The following is a 20,568-nucleotide window of genomic DNA, read 5'->3' on the forward strand; positions in this document are numbered from 1 at the left end:
AAACGAAAGTTAGCAAGTTCCAAATAACTCTCGCGAGATTTGTTCGGTCACCAGGCAAAAATTATACTAAATGTTAACCGCCTTGTCTGCAGTGTCACCGGTTGCCAAGAGCTACGAGGAAAAGGGTAGGAAATGGGACGTTCCCCTTCAAGGGCGTGATCCTCGAGCAGGGCGCAGGGTGACTCCCTAAGAAGGTATAGAAGCTACGTTATACGTACTTCGTTTCTCAAAGTCACGTAGGCCGGTCGGCGATAGACGACGCGCGATCCGGTCAGAATAAGAGAGTTGTCTCTTACAATGCGGTCCCTTCCAACCTGATGGATCGAAGTGAGTTTTGAAAATGTATGCGCACACGGCCAGATTCACAAGGAGGGCTGTAAACCCCGCCTTAGGCCAGGTTCTCGGGAGGGTCCCTTACATTCAGCACTGAATTTCACCCCATACTATCGCGAAAGCGAGAGCAAGCGCGCGCGCGCGCGCGAGAGAGAGAGAGAGAAAGAGAGAGAGCACCCTTCCGCACACCTCGCATCGTCCGTTTGCCCTCCCTTCCTCTCCGTGTCCTCCCGCCGCTCTGCCTGTCGCCGCCATGTGTGTACGAGTTTCATGCCAAGGCAGTGACCCACGAACCAACATATTGGCGTTGTTTGAAGAACGAGAATTGCTCGGGTTGCACGCCGCTAGGGTTGTTCCCGTGACACACACGAACGCCGATCGATCGATCCTGCGTCGCATCCGCGCGACGATCCTGCGAGCCGCGTCGTAAATGCCGCAGATACTTCTTTTCGTTTCGTTTCGTCACACAGTCCGAATAATGACGCGCGCGTCGCTCGCATGCGGATAGAAGAACGCCGTTCTAACGCGCCATCGAGAGACCCTTAACGAAAGTCACGCGAGAACGCTCAAGTGAAAAATTGGCGTATTCGATGGCATAATGGCTGCAGGTACCCACTTATCCACAAAGTTAGAGCTTTTAGAAAAGGCCCTTTTTTTTAGACGCTCATTGTATTTCCGTTTTCTCGCTTCTAATTTGTACCCTAATGCGGAGAGTCTTCCTTTCCTCGATTTTATAAATTGTAAATTTATTATACATGATTATACACACTCGTTTACAAAAGATTCGTGATTACGTGAAATTAGCTTAAATAAGCATCGCGGTTACTTTGTTTGATTGTAACAATTACCATAGAATTTTCGATATTATCCTATATTTCTTTGTTAACAGTTAGGGCTCAGACACAATGAGAAAAATAAGGAATAAGATAAAGAAATAAGGAATAAGGCATGTTGCATCTCACTTTAATGTACGTGCGTACTGAAGTGAGATATACGACATTCCCTTATTCCTTATTCCTTTATCTTATTCCTTATTTTTGTCATTGTGTCTGAACCCTTATGTGTGAAGACTATAACAATATTGCAGGAATTTAATACATTCATATTTTTATTTATTAATACATAAATTCTTATAGAGATATTTTTTGTTGCACTATAATCGTTGATTTATCAAGACTTGTGTTAACCGTGGGAAGATACTTTCATGTGAATACGAGAAAATTTTCAATATGTATATCATATCGATAATAAATACTGGTCGGCTATAAAATGTGCGTCTTTATAAGAGTAAAAAGTTTGCAATGAAGATTATTTGGATACGTAGCCTATACAACGAGAGAGAGATGCATTTTTTATATAAATAAATTAAGAACTTTTAAACAAATTGGTAATAATACAATTAAAAATGGGTAGTCAGAAAAATTTATATAAACGTATCTAGACGATTGTTCGTATAGCTCCTCCATGTCTACATTAAGGAAAAGAGAGAAAAACTCCGTCACACACAGTTTACGATTATTCAAATTGCTTCCCCTTCTGCGCGAGGCCGCTCGTCGGCATGTCGGCGAGCATCGATACGTAGCCCCCTCGGTTGCGCGCGATTCTAAACCTCGAATTTATCCCGCCCCCGCCGGTATTCCGCCGGTCGTCCCGCCGTCCGCCACCACACCACCGTCCACCGCGGGATTCTTTGATAATTGAGGTCTAGCCGGCAAGAGTATAAGGAAAGGGATATTTGTTCTCTCCACTTAAAATCGAACCGCCTCGCATTCCCATATTACGCGGCTTTCGTGCCGCTTTTCGCGTCCCGCATGCTCCCCTTCGGAATACCTTCGTAGCGTGTGCGCGCCGCCCACGCTGCATCTCGTATATGCATATGCACACACGTTATATGCGTGCGCGCCGACACGTACGTACGACTGTACGAAACAAGGATGTGAGTGAGCGAGTGAGTGAGAGAGAATGAGAGGGAGAGAACGTTCACGCACACGCGCCTGCGGCCCGCACAGATTAAACTCACGCACAGTCCGGCCCCGGGGGCGGCGTGCCAGCCAACTAATGAGAGAGACGAGCGAATGCCATGATAAAGTCTCCAGCTCTCTTGCCCGTTCCATACTAACGCCCGAATCGTTTCCGTCGAGACCACTACGAGAAGATGCCCTCCGCTCCTTCTTCAGGGGCACCGCCGCTGTTTTCGTGGGCAGAGCGAATTTAAGGACCGTAAGTCCCGCGCAAGTCACTGCGCGCCTCAAGAATAATGATATAGCGTAGAGGAGAAGGTAATGCGCAAGCGAGTGATCGTGACGCTTTTAAATCGCGAGAGAGACGCTTAATTGATATTTACGAATTTGCGCTAATTTAAGGTTAATTGGAATTTACATTTTCTACGGGAAAGTTATTGAGAGTCGCGCGAAAGAATATTTTACTTGTTTCCCAATATTTCTCTACATTTTTATAAATATGAAATACATGGTGTGATAATTTCAAAATTAATTGAACTTAATTTGAATTCACTTGGAGACGCACTCATCATATTTATATATTATTGACATTGTCGCTGTTTCATTCAAAGTTACAATTATAACATAAAAGATATATTTCGTTGATATTTTATTCAGATACACTCGTCTCTCTCTACTTCTCTCATAAATTACGATCATGTAACGTCGTGCGGTCATGAAAGTATAAATCTCTTATAGCGCCAACCACCGAGAAAGTTATGATCAAACGAAACGCATTGTACCGTATTGTTTATGAGAGTGCTCTCCTGACAACGCAGGTAGAGCGCGGATAGAATGCATCGCGGAAGCGACGGGCTGAAGAAGCTCCACGGTGTGTGTTTGCTATTTGCAATAACCCAGTTTGTCCATTGGCCGAAGTTCATAGCCGCAACATGTTACGCAGACAAAGAGATATCCGCAATGGAGGAAATTAGAAACGAGAAAATACCATTTTTGATAGCGCGGGCAAATGGGTCGCCCTGTAGTTATATACATAAAAATTCTATAAACAATCTGTCTATTTCGTTATTTTCTAAAAGTCGCTATCGAGTATTGAGTTTCACCAAAAGAAAACGTGTCGTTGTGGTGACTAATATCGCATAATCCTATTGTCGTAATCGTAAAGATTAATTCTAAATCACCAACGCGATAAATCAACGAACGACGTCTGGCTCTTTTTAATACGGATATCTCTAAATTTATTCGAAACAAAAAAGAACTGAAGAAACCGGTAAATTATATCGTTTAAACGTCGCGTCGTATTAAAGATAAGTTGTCCGCCGGCCGCGTGATATAAATTCGAAATAACCGCGCGAGACGGCGAGATCGTGCATCGTGCGTCACGCGGGATACGCGCGTGGTAGATTAATCGATATATTGATCCCCGTTCCGGTCCGTTTCTAAATTCCGGTCCGCGGTACGCGGGCCGCGGGGAACAGTGAACACTGAACAGTCGGGAGTCGGGAGCGTGTTCGCGCGGTGGGTGCACGATCGGGGTCTACCCCCCTCCCCCGCCCCTAACCCTCAATAACGGACCGAACCAATGTTTTATCGCGAATTATAAGAGCCGACGGGTACGCCGCGGTTGGGCGCGCGGGTCCCGTCCCGCCCGCTCGTTTCGTGTCCGGACGACGACGTTGGAATTCGCGCGAGGACGGCGCAACGGCGCATCGGCGTCGGCTTTCAAACGCTACTTGATCACGCCACGCTCTGACCACGGGCGATACGAACGAGAGACGGGAGAGAGAGAAAGAGAGAGAGACGGAGGCAGGTATATCACGCTCGAGCGTTAGGCTGTTCTCCCCGCCTCCTACATCCCACGGCGGAATCGCGAAATTGTCGGGGGATTGACACGCGGTCATTAGCGTGATTATCAGTACGATGCGCGGCCGCGCGGGGCGAACGCGCGCCCGCACTCCGCAGTCGCGGCTCGGACCGCCATGTTTCTTTTGTTCCCTTTTCAAACGCTACCGGATCGCGAGCGCCACGCAACCGCGCGCTGCCGGCGACGAGTTTCGCCTTGTCCTACGACGCGGACGCGGCGGGACGCGGGGAGATGATCGGCGGGGCGAGGATTGCGAGGAGTCCACGAGAGGCCACGACGTACGGCGTATACCGCTATTAGAATCGCCCTCGGTGAGGGCGGTCGCGGTCGCGGGCAGGAGAGAGGCGAGAGCGCGCTCGCCCACCGTTTCCACGTTCCACTTCGCGGGATAGCGGCTAATTCGAAACATGACATCAGGTTCGGCATCGCTGGAAGGGCCGAACGGGATGGAATCGAATTATCATCGGAGGTGAGTCGTATTTATTATTCTTGCATTACGTGCGCGCGCACTCGAACGGAATCTCGGTCGCGTTGGAGATTGACCTTCGAGTGCCGTGGCGAGGTCGCGTCTAGTCTTTTAGCCGGCGCGGATATCGAGAGAGAGAGAGAGAGAGAGAGAGAGAGAGAGAGAAACCCTGGGATACAATCCACATACTTACTCGAGTTTATTTCACTTTGTTATTTTGTGACCGATCATTTAACGAAATTAACTTAATATTCGCGTTACGACTCATGGTTTAGTCGTAGTAATTATGGGTTAATGAAGATACGCGTTTTATGAAACGCGAAGCGAGAAGAAGTGAATAATTTACCGTGAATTGTGCAGCGTTTGACAAAGGCTTTAGGGCCTACGCACAAGGATTGTCGTAACCGTTTACGACTGTCGTAAGTCGTATACGCCGCGCTGGTGTCGGAAGTCAACGCACGAGGATTGACGCGTATACGCGACGGATACGACATAGGGCCAAAGAACGTAACATGACGTAGCGATATACGAGACGGTCGTAGTCCCCGACCTGACCCGGATCAGGATACGCCAGAGCTTGTGCGTTACTTACGCCCACGACTACGACTGTCATATATGTGCTTTGGCCCTTATAATATTGTGCGGCAAAAGCAGAAGCGTGTTCCTTTATGAGTCATTTCTGCACATACGTTGAAATTTAATTAGAAGAATAATAAATTTCTTTCGCCAGTATATAGAATAACAATTAAAGTAATTTAAATCGACCTGACTGGCAATATATATAACGTCTTTCCGATATGAACATTGAAAAATTCTATATACTGGCGAAAGAAATTTATTATTCTGTTTATTATACACCGTCGACCTAGTAATCGGTGCTCCATCTTACAGTTGTTATTGCGATAAATATTACCACAGCCCCAGTGGTCGAATTGGCACGACACCCGCACGGTATACGGGAGGTTCCAGGTTCAAACCCTGGCTGGGGTAATATTTTTCGCAATAAAATTAAAAAACTATTTAATTTAGAAATTGCATCAACGGACCAAAACCATGGTCGAAATTAATAATGTCTCGATATCGATCTGAAAAAAGTGCTGTGTGAATCCGACAAACCAAGTTGGCTCACAGTTTTTCAATGTTCATATCGGAAAGACGTTATATATATTGCCAGTGAGGTCGATTTAAATTACTTTAATTTTTAATTAGAAGTCCTAAAATTCAAGCTAGATACAAATTTTTGCTTAGAGATCTTTGTTTAGAGAAGATTCATCAAAATATAATACTTTTTATATAAAATGATATAATTGTGTTATGAAAATTATGTATAATTATATAATATACCCCCCCTTCCCCTATACGTGTATAGGTGTATATATATAGTTCCTAAATCTACACACTGCATTATTGTACGCGATCCCTATACTGTATTTTATATTACAATTATTCTATATTTATTACTTATATACTGGAGATGGTTTACGTCCACATATAAATTATTGATAATCGTTCTATCGCGCAATTGCCGCAACAAGTGACGCGAAGACGTTCAGCGTCGCGTAAACGTGCAGATGCCGCTACTTACTCCTCGAAAGCCGCCGCGAAATAAATCTGCGATAAAAAGCCGTCATCGATATTCCGCTTGCGGACGGCGCGGCGCAATCTTTTGACCCTCTTATAAAAGTACACCGGGGGACTTCGAAGAGCGCGTCGCGCGCCGTTCGCGGATTCAAAGTAGCAAGAAATCACATTTCAAAAAGACCTCACAAAGTCCAGACGTTAGGTAAGCCGGCAATTTGCATGTTATTACCGCGAGGCGTTTGTACTCTCGGGCGGGGGCCGCGGGAGACAAGGCAGGGAGAGGAGCGGGAGAAGGTGAGGAGGGGGGAGAGCGGGGGCGTTGGCGTTTTGCCCCGCGCCCGCGAGAGACTTGTTTATTGTAATTACGAAAGTTTGGGCTCCCGGCTCGCCCTTATTGCCGCGCGGGCGTTTCCTTTGTCCGCCGGCCGCCCTTCGCGGACTTCGCGAAACGAAGTTTCGGAAGAATATAAGAAAATGGAGTCGCGCGGGGAAATGGACGTTTGAATAAATACCGATTACGCGCGCGCGCGCGCTTCTTTCTCTCTCTCTCTTTCTCTCTCTCTCTCTCTCTCTCTCTCTCTCTTTTTCGTAGTGGTAAATATTTATTCGTCGCCGCCGTTGTTGCCGTCGCGACCGCGAGGGAGAGGAAAAAAAATCGTCCCAAAGCAAACGCGATTCCCCGTCGCGTCGTCTCGCGTCGCCCGACAATCCGGCCCGCGGCGGAATCTCGCGCTATTTCGAGGACGACGATTTCGATCCGTACGGGGAGACGAGTGGATTGACGTAACAATGAGGCGAATTACCGCGAGACGTATTACGTGAGGTGTAATCCCGTCGATGCGTGTCGAGAGACGAGAAGAGGAGACGTTTGAAAGGGCCCACGAATTTGCCACGCGTTTGAGTCAACAAGCGCTATAACGTCGCGCTTATAGGGATTGGCAGACAGAGGGAGGCGGCGGGGGCTACGCAACGTGATCTGGAGTTTGTGTGTGCGGACGTGTTTATAGAAAAATCAGCTCGCGCGCCTCACGTTTTCGGGACAAGAATGGCCCTGGCGGCTGGCACCTGACAGCCCGAAGCGCTCGCGATGTGAAAGGATACTCGGAAGGGAAGATGCGCGCCCCGTTTGCGGTCCCCGCAAAATCAATAGGCGATCGATTTGGGGTGTATCCCTTTACATCGCGGGGCGATCACCGGGGATTTATTGATCGGACGTCCTATTGATCGCTCGTTCTTTTTTTACCGAAGCACTTCAGCGCATAGAAGGATTCGGCTATCAAGCCGAGGATTGAGAACGTCCCTTCGATCAAAGCATCATTTGTCCGCCGAAATAATATAAATCAGTGATGTGTTTTCGAGAAATTGCTCTTTTGTCCATATTTATGTTTATCTTTCCGTTTTTGAAATGTTTTTTTTTGCCGCACGCATTTTGTGAATGTAACGTGGAATGTTGTTTTATATATATAATATTGAATTAATATCGAATATAATAATATTATAGAAAATATCTATATGTTTCATAAACATTATATAAATACTTTTTGTCGTTAAAGTCGTAAATGTATAAATACGCATTTTATACCGGCAATTTCAAAGGTTTCTGCGTCATCAATGCGAAAATATTACGCGATGTAAATAACCATATAATGCAAAATATACATTTTATTCTATGAATTACGAGCAACGAGGAAACTTGTTGGATTTGGGTGTGTATACGAGGAACGTTCAATCGCAATTTAGCGTTATAGATATATCGGTCTTCTCGCGACGGGCGCAAACCACTTAGACGGAGTCGAAGTTACCGCCTCGAATTATTAGGTAATTAGGCTAAGATGGTCCCGGTGACCATCCCGATGATGGAGAGGCACGGTATATGCACGACTACCTACCGATGGATAAACACATGGGCAGATTACACGGCGCTCTCGGCTCTCGCATAGATATATGCAATTTAACTAGTAATTTCGAACTTACACCGGCTTAACTTCGGGAGTAATGACGTGGTAGTTAAATTGCATCACACGAACGAGTTGCGGCGTTATAACGTCACGTCCCCTAAAACAAAATAGGTTACAGTGAATTTCTTGAGAATTATCTTCTATGACAGGTTGAATATTGCTTTAAAAGATACTATTCCCTTTTCTGAAGTAGAGCAATATAATTTTGACAAAAAATATAAGTCGTTAAAAAAAGTTTTAGAACATTACATTAATATTATCATAAATCCTAATAGTAAATGAATTTATTCAGAACACTTTTATATTATTAATGAAACGATTTAAAACAATTTTGAAAATTAAATATTAAATATTTAAAAATTTCAATATCAATGTCTTGAAAATAAAAAGGAATGTTATTATTAATAATTAAATATAAATAATGCGCGAAAAATAGATACTACATACATACATACTACCTATTGGAATTGTAATTTTCATTTTTCTCTGAAAAATATAAAGAAATATCATAAATAATTTGGAGCCGATTAGAAATTTTAGTATTGAAAACACTTGTTCTAATATTTTTTCCTATGATTCATATTATGCTTTTTAATTTCGAAATCGATTTTTCAATATTCGATTCTTTTTTGATATCTCTATTTTTAATTTAAGACATTTAATCTGAAAAAGTTGCACAAAACTAGCTGTGAAACTGCGATATTTTATCGTATATATTCGGTAATCGTGTCAGCACAACTCAACGTTCGTCATATAATATCCATGGTAAAGAGAGAGAGAGGGAGGAGAGAGGGAGAGAGAGAGAGAGGGGGGGGGAAGGGGAAAAGGGGGAGAGAGATATAATGTTTATTTCTTATTATGCTAAAGGGAGACCTCTTAGATACTAAAGTCGCGGTCGATCGTCGTGGCGAAGAATGGCGAGCGAACTCCGCCTCCTCCCTTCTAAGCGTTACCGCGAAGCACAGCCAAAGAGGCGGTAATTCGCGTTATTCTCCATCTGTAGGCGAATCGCAATTGCGCCCGGGATATCGTGCCGGTATCGTGTGGCACGAGTGACGACTCGTACCACGCGACTGCACTCGACTTGACCCCACTCGACCTCACCACTCGATCCGTACTCGACTCGAGTCGAATCGGCGGGTCTCGTTAATTGTGCAACGCGGCCCTCCGTTGTTTGCCGATCTCACTTCTCTCGCCAGTCGCCCCTTTCGCTCCACGCCGGGCGATTCACGAACGACCCGCCTATGGATACCGACGGGGATCGCATCAGGTTGTTCCACGGGCGCTAATAATAACACCGGCGCCTCTTCTTCCTCCTTATTCCCGATCGAGTCACGATTTAACATATAGGCGTGGTGCGCATTGCTTTCCAGCAAGAAGATGGACGGCTTGACCTCTCTCGTAACTTTAACGTAGACTCCGATCGGCTGGACGCCACGATCGAGGTCCACGTACGGCGATTCGCCGCCATCCGCCCGTGAAATCGCTTTCTTGTGTCGCCAATCGGAGCTTAACCGCGGGCAGTGCTTTTAATGTTTTAACTTTAACTACTCGCACGATACATACCGAGTCAAAGGTATAGGTATAATACGTTAACACACGGATCAATTAATACATTTACTATTCACTATAATTACGACAAAATTTATAATTTATTTTATTACGGTAAAACGGGCGTCTCCAGTGCTGGTTAAGTGTTCAAAGTGAAAAAGATACGACAAACACATGAACGGCTTCGTTCCGCGAGAATTATATTTTATATTTTGACATTAAATCCCGTAAAAGAAACAATTAATTTTAATAATAACGGTTGATTTAAATTTGCATTGAATCGCTTGAATGGCCAGTCGCGGGCGCGCACAAATGGATCGGCGAGCGACATGGCGCCCAAGGGTACCGCATTGGAGGACCGCGCGCGTTGCATGAAACTGTCATGACATTCGTGGTCCCGAGTGAAGAGAGAATTAAGTACATCGAAATGAATCTGACATACATGCGGCGCTAAACCGTTATTTATTCGAAATAATCAGTATTTAATGTCGTCAGGTATAGGCGCTGGCCTGATGATAAACCGCGTTATATTGTGCCTGGTGATTATTAAAGATGAATCTAATATGCGTGCACGGCTGATTGATCCATATAAGGCCTCCTGAATGTAGCAGGACGTGACGTACTCGACAATGCTATAGACAACTATACGGACCGTTAATAATTGTTTCGAGAGGATGATTGAAACTGATTGTTCCGAGGCCTTCATTACGTTTCGTCCTGACGGTCCAGAATTGAACGATGTGCGGTAAATTCTTACGCTAAAACAATTGTGACTCATCATGGAAATTGTGATTTAATGATTTTTCAGCGCATAACTTTCTCTCATATTGTAATCCATATCGTGTCCGCGCTTGCGAGTATATAATCGCGTAAATAAAAGCAACAACTGAGATTGATTTTTCATTAATTTTGATAAATTATTGTTCAATTGTTGTATAAAAAATATATAAATTATTAATTCGTGTTTAAAATCTAGCTATAACAATTTGTATCATATTTTCGCAAACAAGCAATGAATGAGATATACTACAAACTAAAAAAAATAAGGGACGATTGAACGACACTAATTTCCGAGCACATTCTCTAATAAAAAACCGAGTGAGAAATTTCGGGGTTTGTCTGAAAACCGCGAAAATTTCCGAGAAACTGCTCGTCTGCTGTGAGAAAATATCGACCGACCCCGTACACGAAAACACACTTTCCAAATGGCTGCATTCCAACCTAAAATCAGCGACGCTCGTCATCACACGCCTACCCCTTCGTCGCGCGTAGGAAGCAAACGAGGTTCAACATATAGGATACGAGACCAAACGTCGCGCGGGGAAGAGAGAAGGAGCGAGAAAAAAAGGGAAAGAAGAAAAGAGTAGTCGACTCTACTAGCGAAGAGAGGAAAGAAGAAGAGGGCGTAATAACGCCGGCGTGAAAATTCGCCGAAATCTCCAGGGAGGGGGGGGAGGAGGGAAAACAGAAGCTGCGTCGTCTTGGCCTGTTCATAAGCACCTCTCTTTCCCTCCACTTTTTCCCGTTTCTACTCCTCCTCCTCCTCCTCCTCTTCCTCTTTCATCGTTACCTCCTCCAACCTCTTGTTCCTCCTGCGCCGCTCCCGTTTTCTCCTTGACGGGGGCAAAAGCACGAGGCACGAGTGGGACGGGCGAGAGGAGTCGGGGCAGAGCGACGACAGGGGCGTACGAAGAAAGGGGCTGCAGCGTGGTAACTCGCAGCGCGCTGTGCACACAACAGCATAGTGGGGATAACAGGGGTAGGGAGGGTGACAAGGGTGGACCGGCGTACGGTAGTGGCAGTATATTCAAGGAGCATACTCGCCGGAGGGGGGAAACGAGGGGGACATCGATATCGGCCATGCGCAGATTGCGCCTGCCCGTCGTCGTTTCCGCCGTCTGTATACGTCGCGCGCGGCAATGTAGCTGTGGATTGCGCGACGCTGGCTGCCGGGAGAGATAGCAGGGATGCGGTAACGTCTCGTATACGAGTCCCAAGCTGGCAGACGCATCCGATATCCGTCTGCGTCTCGTGCCGACGAGTCGACGGTTCCGTCCCTTCTCACCCTCCACCGGTTTTTTCTTACCTCGTCGTACGTATCCGCCACCCGATATACGCGCCGAGGACTTTTCGGGCGGATTCGAATTCTCTGCTGGACAAATTACGCGGGTCCCTCGGAAGATAGCCAAGTCCGAGAAAAATTTACAAAGGGAATGTCTCTTCTGAAACAAAAGCAAAGGAGAAAGATTTCGTAAACTAGGTAGTTTCTGCAATTGCTTTCTTTTTATCTATTATAAAATATTAGACATTGATTTGGATAAGAGGTTCATGCAATTGAACCGATCTTTTGTATCTATAAATTTACAACAATTTATTACAAGAATTGACTTAAAATATATCTTTGAAAATTCTACCAATTATTTTAATTCTTGGTTATTTCAGGACGATTTTAATTTTGTAAACTTTTTGTAAGTTTTATTGAATTTGTTTGACTTTAGGCAAGTGTTTAAACAGTTTGCTCCGTTTAATCTTTTGAATTTCACATTTATAATTGCTGTACTATTCGTACTGTTCTATACTATAATGGTTATTTGGCAAGTATTATTTATCTTGTAAATTCTCTAACGGACCAGAATAATACTGGCACGTCGAGATACTTGGCTCAATAAAAGTTTTGTTCGATCACAAACATACGTGCAATCTTTCTTATAAATTGATTAAAAATGTTAATTCTTTTTTTAACAATAAAAAATAAAACTAAAAATAATCTTTCAAAACCTTCTTTGTTTCTCAAATTAAGTACATTTTAAGCATATACAGGCAATTCTGAATTTATATAAATATATCACGTTAAAATATGTGGTTTATCCCGGCATACCAATTTCAGATTATCACGAATGATTTCGAACACGTTAAATCTGACGTGTTCGGAAGGATAAATTTAAACTTCTGAGATTCGAAAAAAAATAGGTTTGAGACGAATGAAAGTAGATCTCTTGGCGTTCGATCGTTCGATGGTTCGATTTCATCGGCGGTGGTTCGTTGGCATCTCGTTTCATCCCCCATCCTCATATCTGTCCAAATATCGGCGGTAACTCATTCACCGGCGTCTCTCTCGTAAATCTACACTACATCTCTCGACGCGGCTCGGCCCGCGAAGTTACTTCGCGACGCGACGCGACGCGTCACGTCGCGTCGCGCTCGGGGGTTAGGGGTTAGGGTTAGGTTAGCCCGTCGTCATCCCTCTCCGGCTCCGGTACAGGCAGAGGCAGGTATATGGAACAGGGCCGCGCAGGGTCCGTCGTGTGACTGTAGGCGGAGGCACCACACCCCCGCGGGGGCAGGCGATAGTACCGCGCCGCGGGTGGTGGCGGAGGCGCATCGTTGCCGCGGCAGGGGTGGCGGCTTGGAGGGGCAGGAGGGGGGCGCCGCGGCGCCTCTCTTGCCTGGAGCGCAGTGCGACGTCGCGAGGCGCCACGTGCGGTGGGCCAATACACATCCGGGACACACGGCACGAGATACAGAAAACGTAACGTAACGCAACGCTACGCGACGCGACGCGACCGGAAGCTACCTTCGCTCCGACATCACTGTCCTCTCATCTGCTTTCGTGCATTTTCTCGCGTGGCGCGCGTCCTCGGAGTCGTCGCGCCACGCCGCCACGCCGGTCCGCCTGCCATCTTCGACGTGCCACCGAGTGATTCCAAGGTGCGATCAAGTACACATACCGCATACTGCCCAGCAGTACTTGCAAGAGGGGAAGAAAGAAAGAGAGAGAAAGAAAGAGAGAGGAAGACACGTAGACCGTTCGCGAGCGCGGAGAACGAGCGAGCGGGGGTGAAGAGGGGGTAAGAAAAAGAAAGATCACGGAAGGGAGAGAAGGAAGGGAGCGAGCCGGTCGCCGGCGGTCGGTAGGAGCGCGAGAGTGAGAGAGAGAGAGAGTGTGTGAAAGAAAGAGAGGGATGGTCTGACTGCGTTTCGAATTAGCCTCCGATAATCCGCTTGCGGATTAAGTTACGAAGGACACGCGTGTACGTACGTGCGCGCGTCATCTCGCTCGCGACAGATATCGCGGGAGCGCATTTTCATCTTTTTATCGTGAGTCTGACGCGAAAACGCGATCGGTGGCCGTCGCGGATGCCGTCGCCGCTGTCCGCCCGTCGGTGATTCGCCGCGAGATCGTGACGAGGAGGTGAGTTTGCGACGTGTATCTCCTGGACGTTGCGGTCCGGCTTTAACTTTTGCACCAGCGACGAATCGAGTGTGCTCCGGAAAGTAACGACGAGGACATAACGTGCCTCGCGCGAGTGATCGCCGCGAACGCTGTGCGAAATGCGGCGCGGCGGCGGTGACCTTGGACTGTTTCTTTTTAACGTGGAGTCCTTGGAGCAATCGCGAAGCCAAATAGCTGCCGGAAGAAATTTAACGATGTAGCTGCGGTGTAGGCAAAAGCCACTTGGACGCAGTCTGCGATTAATGTTTTTTTTTCCAACAGCCAGGAGTTCATTAGAATATCGTCGTCGCGTCTTATTTTAAAAATATAAAGAAAGAGGAACTTTTCTTCTCTGTGTGTACGTGTGCGAGAACAGTCACATATATTTGGGATTACGTAGATAAAGCGACCTTGATTCTCGAAAACGATTGACGGATTAAATTTCTTTCGTTTAACAAACGTGGCACATATACTACGTTTACGCGAGCGTTACTTCTGTAGTAACTTACGCGGAGTAACGTATCGTAAGTTACTACAAAATCCCGTTTACGCGAAGGAATTATCGTAAGTTACTACAGAAGTAACGCTCGCGTAAACGTAGTAATAGTGTTTCAAACATTACGCTTTGTTTTTGAAAATTTCTATCATAAATTCCGGTGAATGTAAAAAACCTTTGAGAATAGAAAAATTATGGTTCACTAAACACAGTAAACACAAGAAATGAAGGGAACAGAAATGAAATGATAGAAATGTTATTTTTATTGCAGTGTGATGAAGTGGTGCGTGAATACGTTTTCCAATTTAGTGTTAAACTTTTTAGCATTTTTTTTTACATATGCATAGTATTTATTACTACACAAATGTGTTTCTTTTTTTCAAAAAAAGTAAATACAATAAGCAAAAAATGTTTAGAATGCAAGTAAAATATATGTTATTCGCAAAAAGTGATTCTCGAGAATAAACAAACAGTTCTTTTACTTCGGAGATGCAAGTTCGCGAGTTCAATAGACGTCATTGTGCACAAAAAGTGCACAATGTGCATAAATAATATCTTATTGGCGTAACGTATAAGGTTAATCATTTCGCTCGTAAACGTCTGATTTAATTTAAGCTTGTGTCTGCGAGAGGACGGTACGTAAGTCGGATATAACAATAAACAATACAGAGAGGCAGTAATTTGTTGGTCAGATTGACTCGTTGCATGGAACTTTGTGATGTCAAGTAATAAAGTCGACGGTGCCGCCGGTATTTGATCACCGTTTGATTTAAATACGGTGAAAGGAAGGGGAAAGAGGGACTCCGTGAAGATTCTGTGGTAGAAACAGTACTATGCAGAAAATATGTTATATTTCTTACATTTAAATTTAATAATGATATCCTTTGTTTTGCACGGATTTGCATAAATCACCGGGTATATTGAAAGATGTGTGGTGTTATTATATGTGTTTTAATTTTGAAAGCGAGAACCGGGTATAATTGCGTTCAATAGCTCTTTATGAATATAATGTTGATGAGAGAGAGAGGGGGGGAGAGATATATATATATATATATATATATATTTCAGTAATAAATCATTATCTAAAGTTTCACTACAGTTTCGTTACAATTTCACTATTATTGACAAGATTTGTCGAGCGATTAAAACAGTGTTCATTCGAATACACATATTTTTCCGTCCAATATAAATCTTTTTATATAATTGAATGGTTATGTTTTTTTTGTTAGCTTATATATTTTTTATTTATATATGGATATATTTTTCTGCATGCGAATTGAAGGGATGTGATTTTTATTGCGTTTAGCACTGATTGTGAGACTGTTTCGGCATTGTTATTGTTTTATTCGTTAATTGATCAGAATATGGAAAGCCTCTTGTCTGAATTTTACGTAATTTTTAATCTTAGCATTGTACGACGTATTCTTACTCGTAATTAAGTCTGTGTTTACAGTAAAATAAATCTTTAAACACCGTTGTGGTGAACTTTCCGCGATACCGCAAGTTGATGCTGAATTGATGCTAAGCATTTCCATGAAGTGTCTGATTGTACTTGTAAATACCTTGGGAACTGCAGATATTTATACTCGTAGACATTTCAATAGCGAAAAAGAAGCTAGGGCTGTAATTCCCGCTTGTCGAGCGTCTTGGAATATCTTCTCGTTTTGTGAAAGTGTTTGCAATTAAAAAGCGGTCGTGCCACCTCGGGGAGCCGTATTTAACTTTGCTTAACTAAGTTCCCGATCCGTTGACGCGACGCCCCGGGGATTCCGGCCGACGAAAGTAATTCGCATTTTTGTTACTCACCGCAGGAAATTTTCGCCAAATCTTACTCGATATTTCCGCCTCGTGTATAGTTCGCGTGCAAAAGAAGGATCGTGCGAAAATTCCTTAAAATTTTCTTTGAGAAAGCAATTTCACCGCATGCGCATAGGTTTTTTAAATCCAATTAGTCCTCATTAAATAATTTTCCTTTATAGTTGAAACGTAGTAATGACAAATGAATGTGAAAGTTCAGATTAAAAAAATTATTTTGCTAATTGTAAGTCATATGTATCTGAACTTACTTTATTAATGTTTTTAAGGGAAGCGATTATTTCCACCGGTTAATTATGATAATTTCTTTTTAATATGTGAATTTGACTTTAAATCGATTCATCTACCAATTTTCGATAAACTCGTTATTTGAAATACTTTTTATTCCATTTAATATTAATAATATTTATATATTCGCTCGAATATAACACATCTGTTTTTTTTCCAGTACAGCTCGCTTCTTCACGAAGCTGCCGACGGAAGATGCCGCCTGCCGATCATCTCGGAACGTGAGTGACAAGCTGGATATTGGTAGCGTGCCGATTGGCGAGGAGTTTCCGGGTACCCCACAAATTTTTCAATCACGGAGGACAGTAACAGCAACATGTCTTACCTCGCTCTGGACTCCAACGCCTGGCAGGTAAGTGTTACATCTGTCATGCCGACTTTATATGTCGGCTTTCGCGCTGGAATGAACGTCGGCGTTTAGTCAAATTTCCGCGTTCTGCGAGACTTAGGAATAATACACAGCCTGGAAATATTATAAATAACTGTTAAATATTTTTTATATACGCAATCGGCGAATAGTTAACGGTAGTTTCTAACACTTTTGAATACCATTCTGCCGACGGGACATTAAATTACAATGCAAATACGTATTTAATTAACAAGGTTATTTAGATTTTTCTGAATAATGCACTTTTTGATAAAAATAATATTTTTTTTACAAATTAAATTCTCTCTGTATCGTGGTTGTACATATTTAATTTTCTCTATATGTTTCGCACATATTTTTTTATTTTGCGGTGAAATGCTATCTTAAAATGTGATTCTAAATTTCGGAGGGAAATTCTTCAACTATAACATTTTTATGACGGTGAAATAACCATGCTATGTATTTTGCACTAAATGGAAAATGGAAGACGTGGAAAAAAATTTATATTTTAAAGCAGATATTACGTACGGGATTTATAAACCGATTCCGAATGATATTATAAATTCTCGCGTAATTGAATTTTAGTTTCGAGCGCGAAAAAGATTTACACATTATTTAAGGTGTCTACCTCAGTCATTCTAATATGACCGTAAGAATACTGGAATGTATATCTCCGTGTAATTTTCGCGACAGCGGCGCGGATGGAAATATTGAATTTGAAGCTCGCGTTACCTTAGCCGAGGTATAAAGACACGTCGCCGCAGTAAACACATTATCCTCGTGAATATATCCTGGATATCCTAGCTCCATGCTGCTGTGTGTGACATGAATATTTATATGCGGCACAGAGAGAGAGAGAGAGAGAGCTATCGTCGCGCAATGAACATTTCATTCTCCCGCCCGCGGAAGCTGCGCTCTCTCATTATTTTATTATTTCGAATATGTAATTCTAACGAGGCGTCTGCGGACGAAAACTGTTTAACTGAAAAATTCGTCCGATTTCCGATTGGCGAACATCGATAAACGGTTCGCTTTGTATCCGCAATCACAGACTGGCCAAACAAAAATTGAAACGCTATATTTTCACAGTTAAAAAATTCATGTGATTATTATACGTTTGTAATACACGTGTAAATTATTACACGTGTATTAATTAAACGATATAGGCACGCGGCACGTCTGAGTACGAGAAGAACAAAGGTGTCCAAAGGATTATTCGCTCTGCAAAATTGTTGCATCTCACGCACGCTTAAAAAAGGTTTTTCTCTTAACATTCCGTTGGATTATCGAAAAAGCGTATAAAAATATCGCGTTAGCAGTCGATTGGACTTCCTGCATACCTTAACCGCCTTATAACCACTTCCGCGTACAACCTACCGTAAAACGGCCGCGCGACGCCGCCAGCGAAGCGAGCTAAACGGGCCCTATTTACCGTGAGGCGTTTCTGATAATCGTAGATCACCGAGGACAGATCAATCTTCTTCCGCGATCGTGCGGCGATCGGCGCGCGGGCCCACCCCATTCATAAACCAGCCAACCAGACGTCAGATATGGATCGCGGGAGACCCTCGCATCCCTCTCCTCGCCGGCTAATTCTCCCCCTCGTAGACGCGGTCATTACCGACGCAAATTAGCGATGACCGATCCACGCGGTACTGGCGTTTCGCATGCGATGCGTGGAACGAGTTTGCGCGATTACGCGCGCGCGTACCGCGCTGAGGAACGATGCCGTTGGGTTAAGTAATGCGCGCACGCGATCGCGATGCCGTACCGTAGGTAAAAAGACGATCCTGAAGTGTCCTGAAGTCCTGAAGCCGGACAGAAGAGAACCCAACCCCTCTTGGTCCTACGTGCAACGGGCTCGCGAGGGTCTCCGTGGTTTACCGCGAGCTATACGTCGTTATCTAGAAAAGAGTATTCGTAAACGCGGGAGAGTTCTTGTGTACACACACAGTTCTTACGTACTTACGATGATGATAATTGAGATCTAGGATACGTCGGGAGAGAATTGTCGCTCCACTCGGAAAACTATTTGAAGTATATATGACTTCTCTACTGTTCGCGTGTAATTGCACGTGGTGCGTGACATCGATCGATTTATTCCTCGTTTAAAAATATTTTGCTTAACAAATCACGCAACAGTTTATTATGCGACGTTCGATGTCTGTTTACAGGAATTGTCGTTTTTCTTGTATCTCTTAATTGCCTTTTCTTCTCCCTAATAAGTTTTGTAGAATTAGGCATTTTTTAAATATCTGTGCGAAGCGGTAACTCGCACGTTTCTTATTCCTGCAGTCTAATCGCATTACGATAAAATATAGCATCGGGGGGTTATTAACACGCACCAAATGTAAATTTTACCACTTTGGGAGTTATTACGTTTTGGTGAGCCGCATATGCCATTGGCAGAGTCGGCCGTTTAGACGACACAAAAAAAAACTCGCGCGAACAAATGGAGAGGAGACGGGCGAAAAAAAATCTTCGATCGGATAAAAAAAGGCCGTACTTATCGTCACTGCGTTTTGGACACGGTATGGCGCGCATCAGTTCTCCCCTTCACGGCGGTCACGGAAATCATATAGTAACAGCAGGAAATGTAAGTTCTCGAGCATGGCGGATAGCGGAAACACGTTTAGGTAGTAGCCCCGTATTGAATTATGTTGTTAGCCGAGTTCTCGCTAGCTGTGCCTATGTTGTCTGAAAGGCAATCCCGCAGCGGTCGAAGTACTTGTTCTCTCAACCTTACCTCATCCTAACGCTTTAATTTGTTCCACTGATAACAAGTACCCCGAGTGTGCTTTCTCGGTCTTCTATTATTTATTCAAATTCTGAGATTGCGTTTTTAACGTGCTGCTAAGGACATTACATTTCCGATCGAAATATAACGAATATAAAAAATATAAGCCGCACATGAGGATCATTCATATTTTTACACTTCTCGTATTTCGTAATATGCGAATGAACTTTTTTTTAGATACGAATTCTTATCGTTCTTTTGTCTGAACATTGTACAGTTATTTTATAAATAACTCTTTTTCCAATTGGAAGAATGTTATGTAAAAAATACCATACTTATTATATTTATATATGCCTGAGATAATTTTTAGACAGCGAGTAAAACAACACAAATTTTTTACGATTGAATTATATCAATTTTGAGATACGACGTAGATTAACTTGGACAGAGTATAAAAATATTGTCGAAATGGTGATTTGTGCATGCGCAGCCACTGCGTGCTAGGTTAACGACCACTGGCCAAACAAAGAGAGAATGCCATTTCTTTTCTACAAAAATAATTATTGCAGTGAAATTCAGTTTTACCGTTTTTGTTTACACACGGGAAATACGGGTTTTGACAAAACAAAATATATCAAAATACTACTTCATTGGACCAGTTCTGCCGCTGCAAACTGCCGGATATTGAAAATAGCTTCGTAACCGAAAAATACGGGGGAGGGAATAATAATACACGACGATAGAAAGGAAGTCGTCAAAATGCGGGAACGCGGCTGGTGAGTGACGAGTATTTGCACATTTTTCAATAAAGTATGATCTGGTCACGTGGCAGAGCCGAGTGGCGAGTTGTGTCTTTGTGGCTGGAATAACAAGGGTGCGATACCCACCACGCAGGAGAGAGTTAATACTTTGCTCTCACGTGCCATCTTTGCCGAAGA

At 43.8% G+C, this 20,568-nt stretch overlaps 1 protein-coding gene across 6 annotated transcripts in view; it reads left to right on the forward strand.

Moving 5' to 3' along the window:
* The first annotated feature begins 4,453 nt into the window (after positions 1-4,453).
* Positions 4,454-20,568, forward strand: part of Tfap-2 (transcription factor AP-2) — a 217,713-nt gene continuing 201,598 nt past the window's right edge. Inside the window, exons 1-2 of one of the 6 annotated variants that reach the window (XM_077411981.1) lie at positions 4,454-4,627; positions 16,687-16,878. Coding sequence is in view for 1 of the 6 variants with exons in the window: in XM_077411984.1 (XP_077268110.1) it covers positions 16,843-16,878 (36 nt within the window). In the remaining 5 variants the exon portion in view is untranslated. Of the gene's footprint in view, positions 4,628-13,178; positions 13,563-16,686; positions 16,879-20,568 lie in introns of those variants that run through there. The other 5 variants (XM_077411978.1, XM_077411979.1, XM_077411980.1 and 2 more) reach the window with 5 other exon arrangements.

The sequence above is a fragment of the Temnothorax americanus genome, unplaced genomic scaffold (genome assembly GCF_048541705.1).
Source record: "Temnothorax americanus isolate GAGA-0224 unplaced genomic scaffold, ASM4854170v1 Scaffold3, whole genome shotgun sequence".
Classification (NCBI taxonomy): Eukaryota; Metazoa; Arthropoda; class Insecta; order Hymenoptera; family Formicidae; genus Temnothorax; species Temnothorax americanus.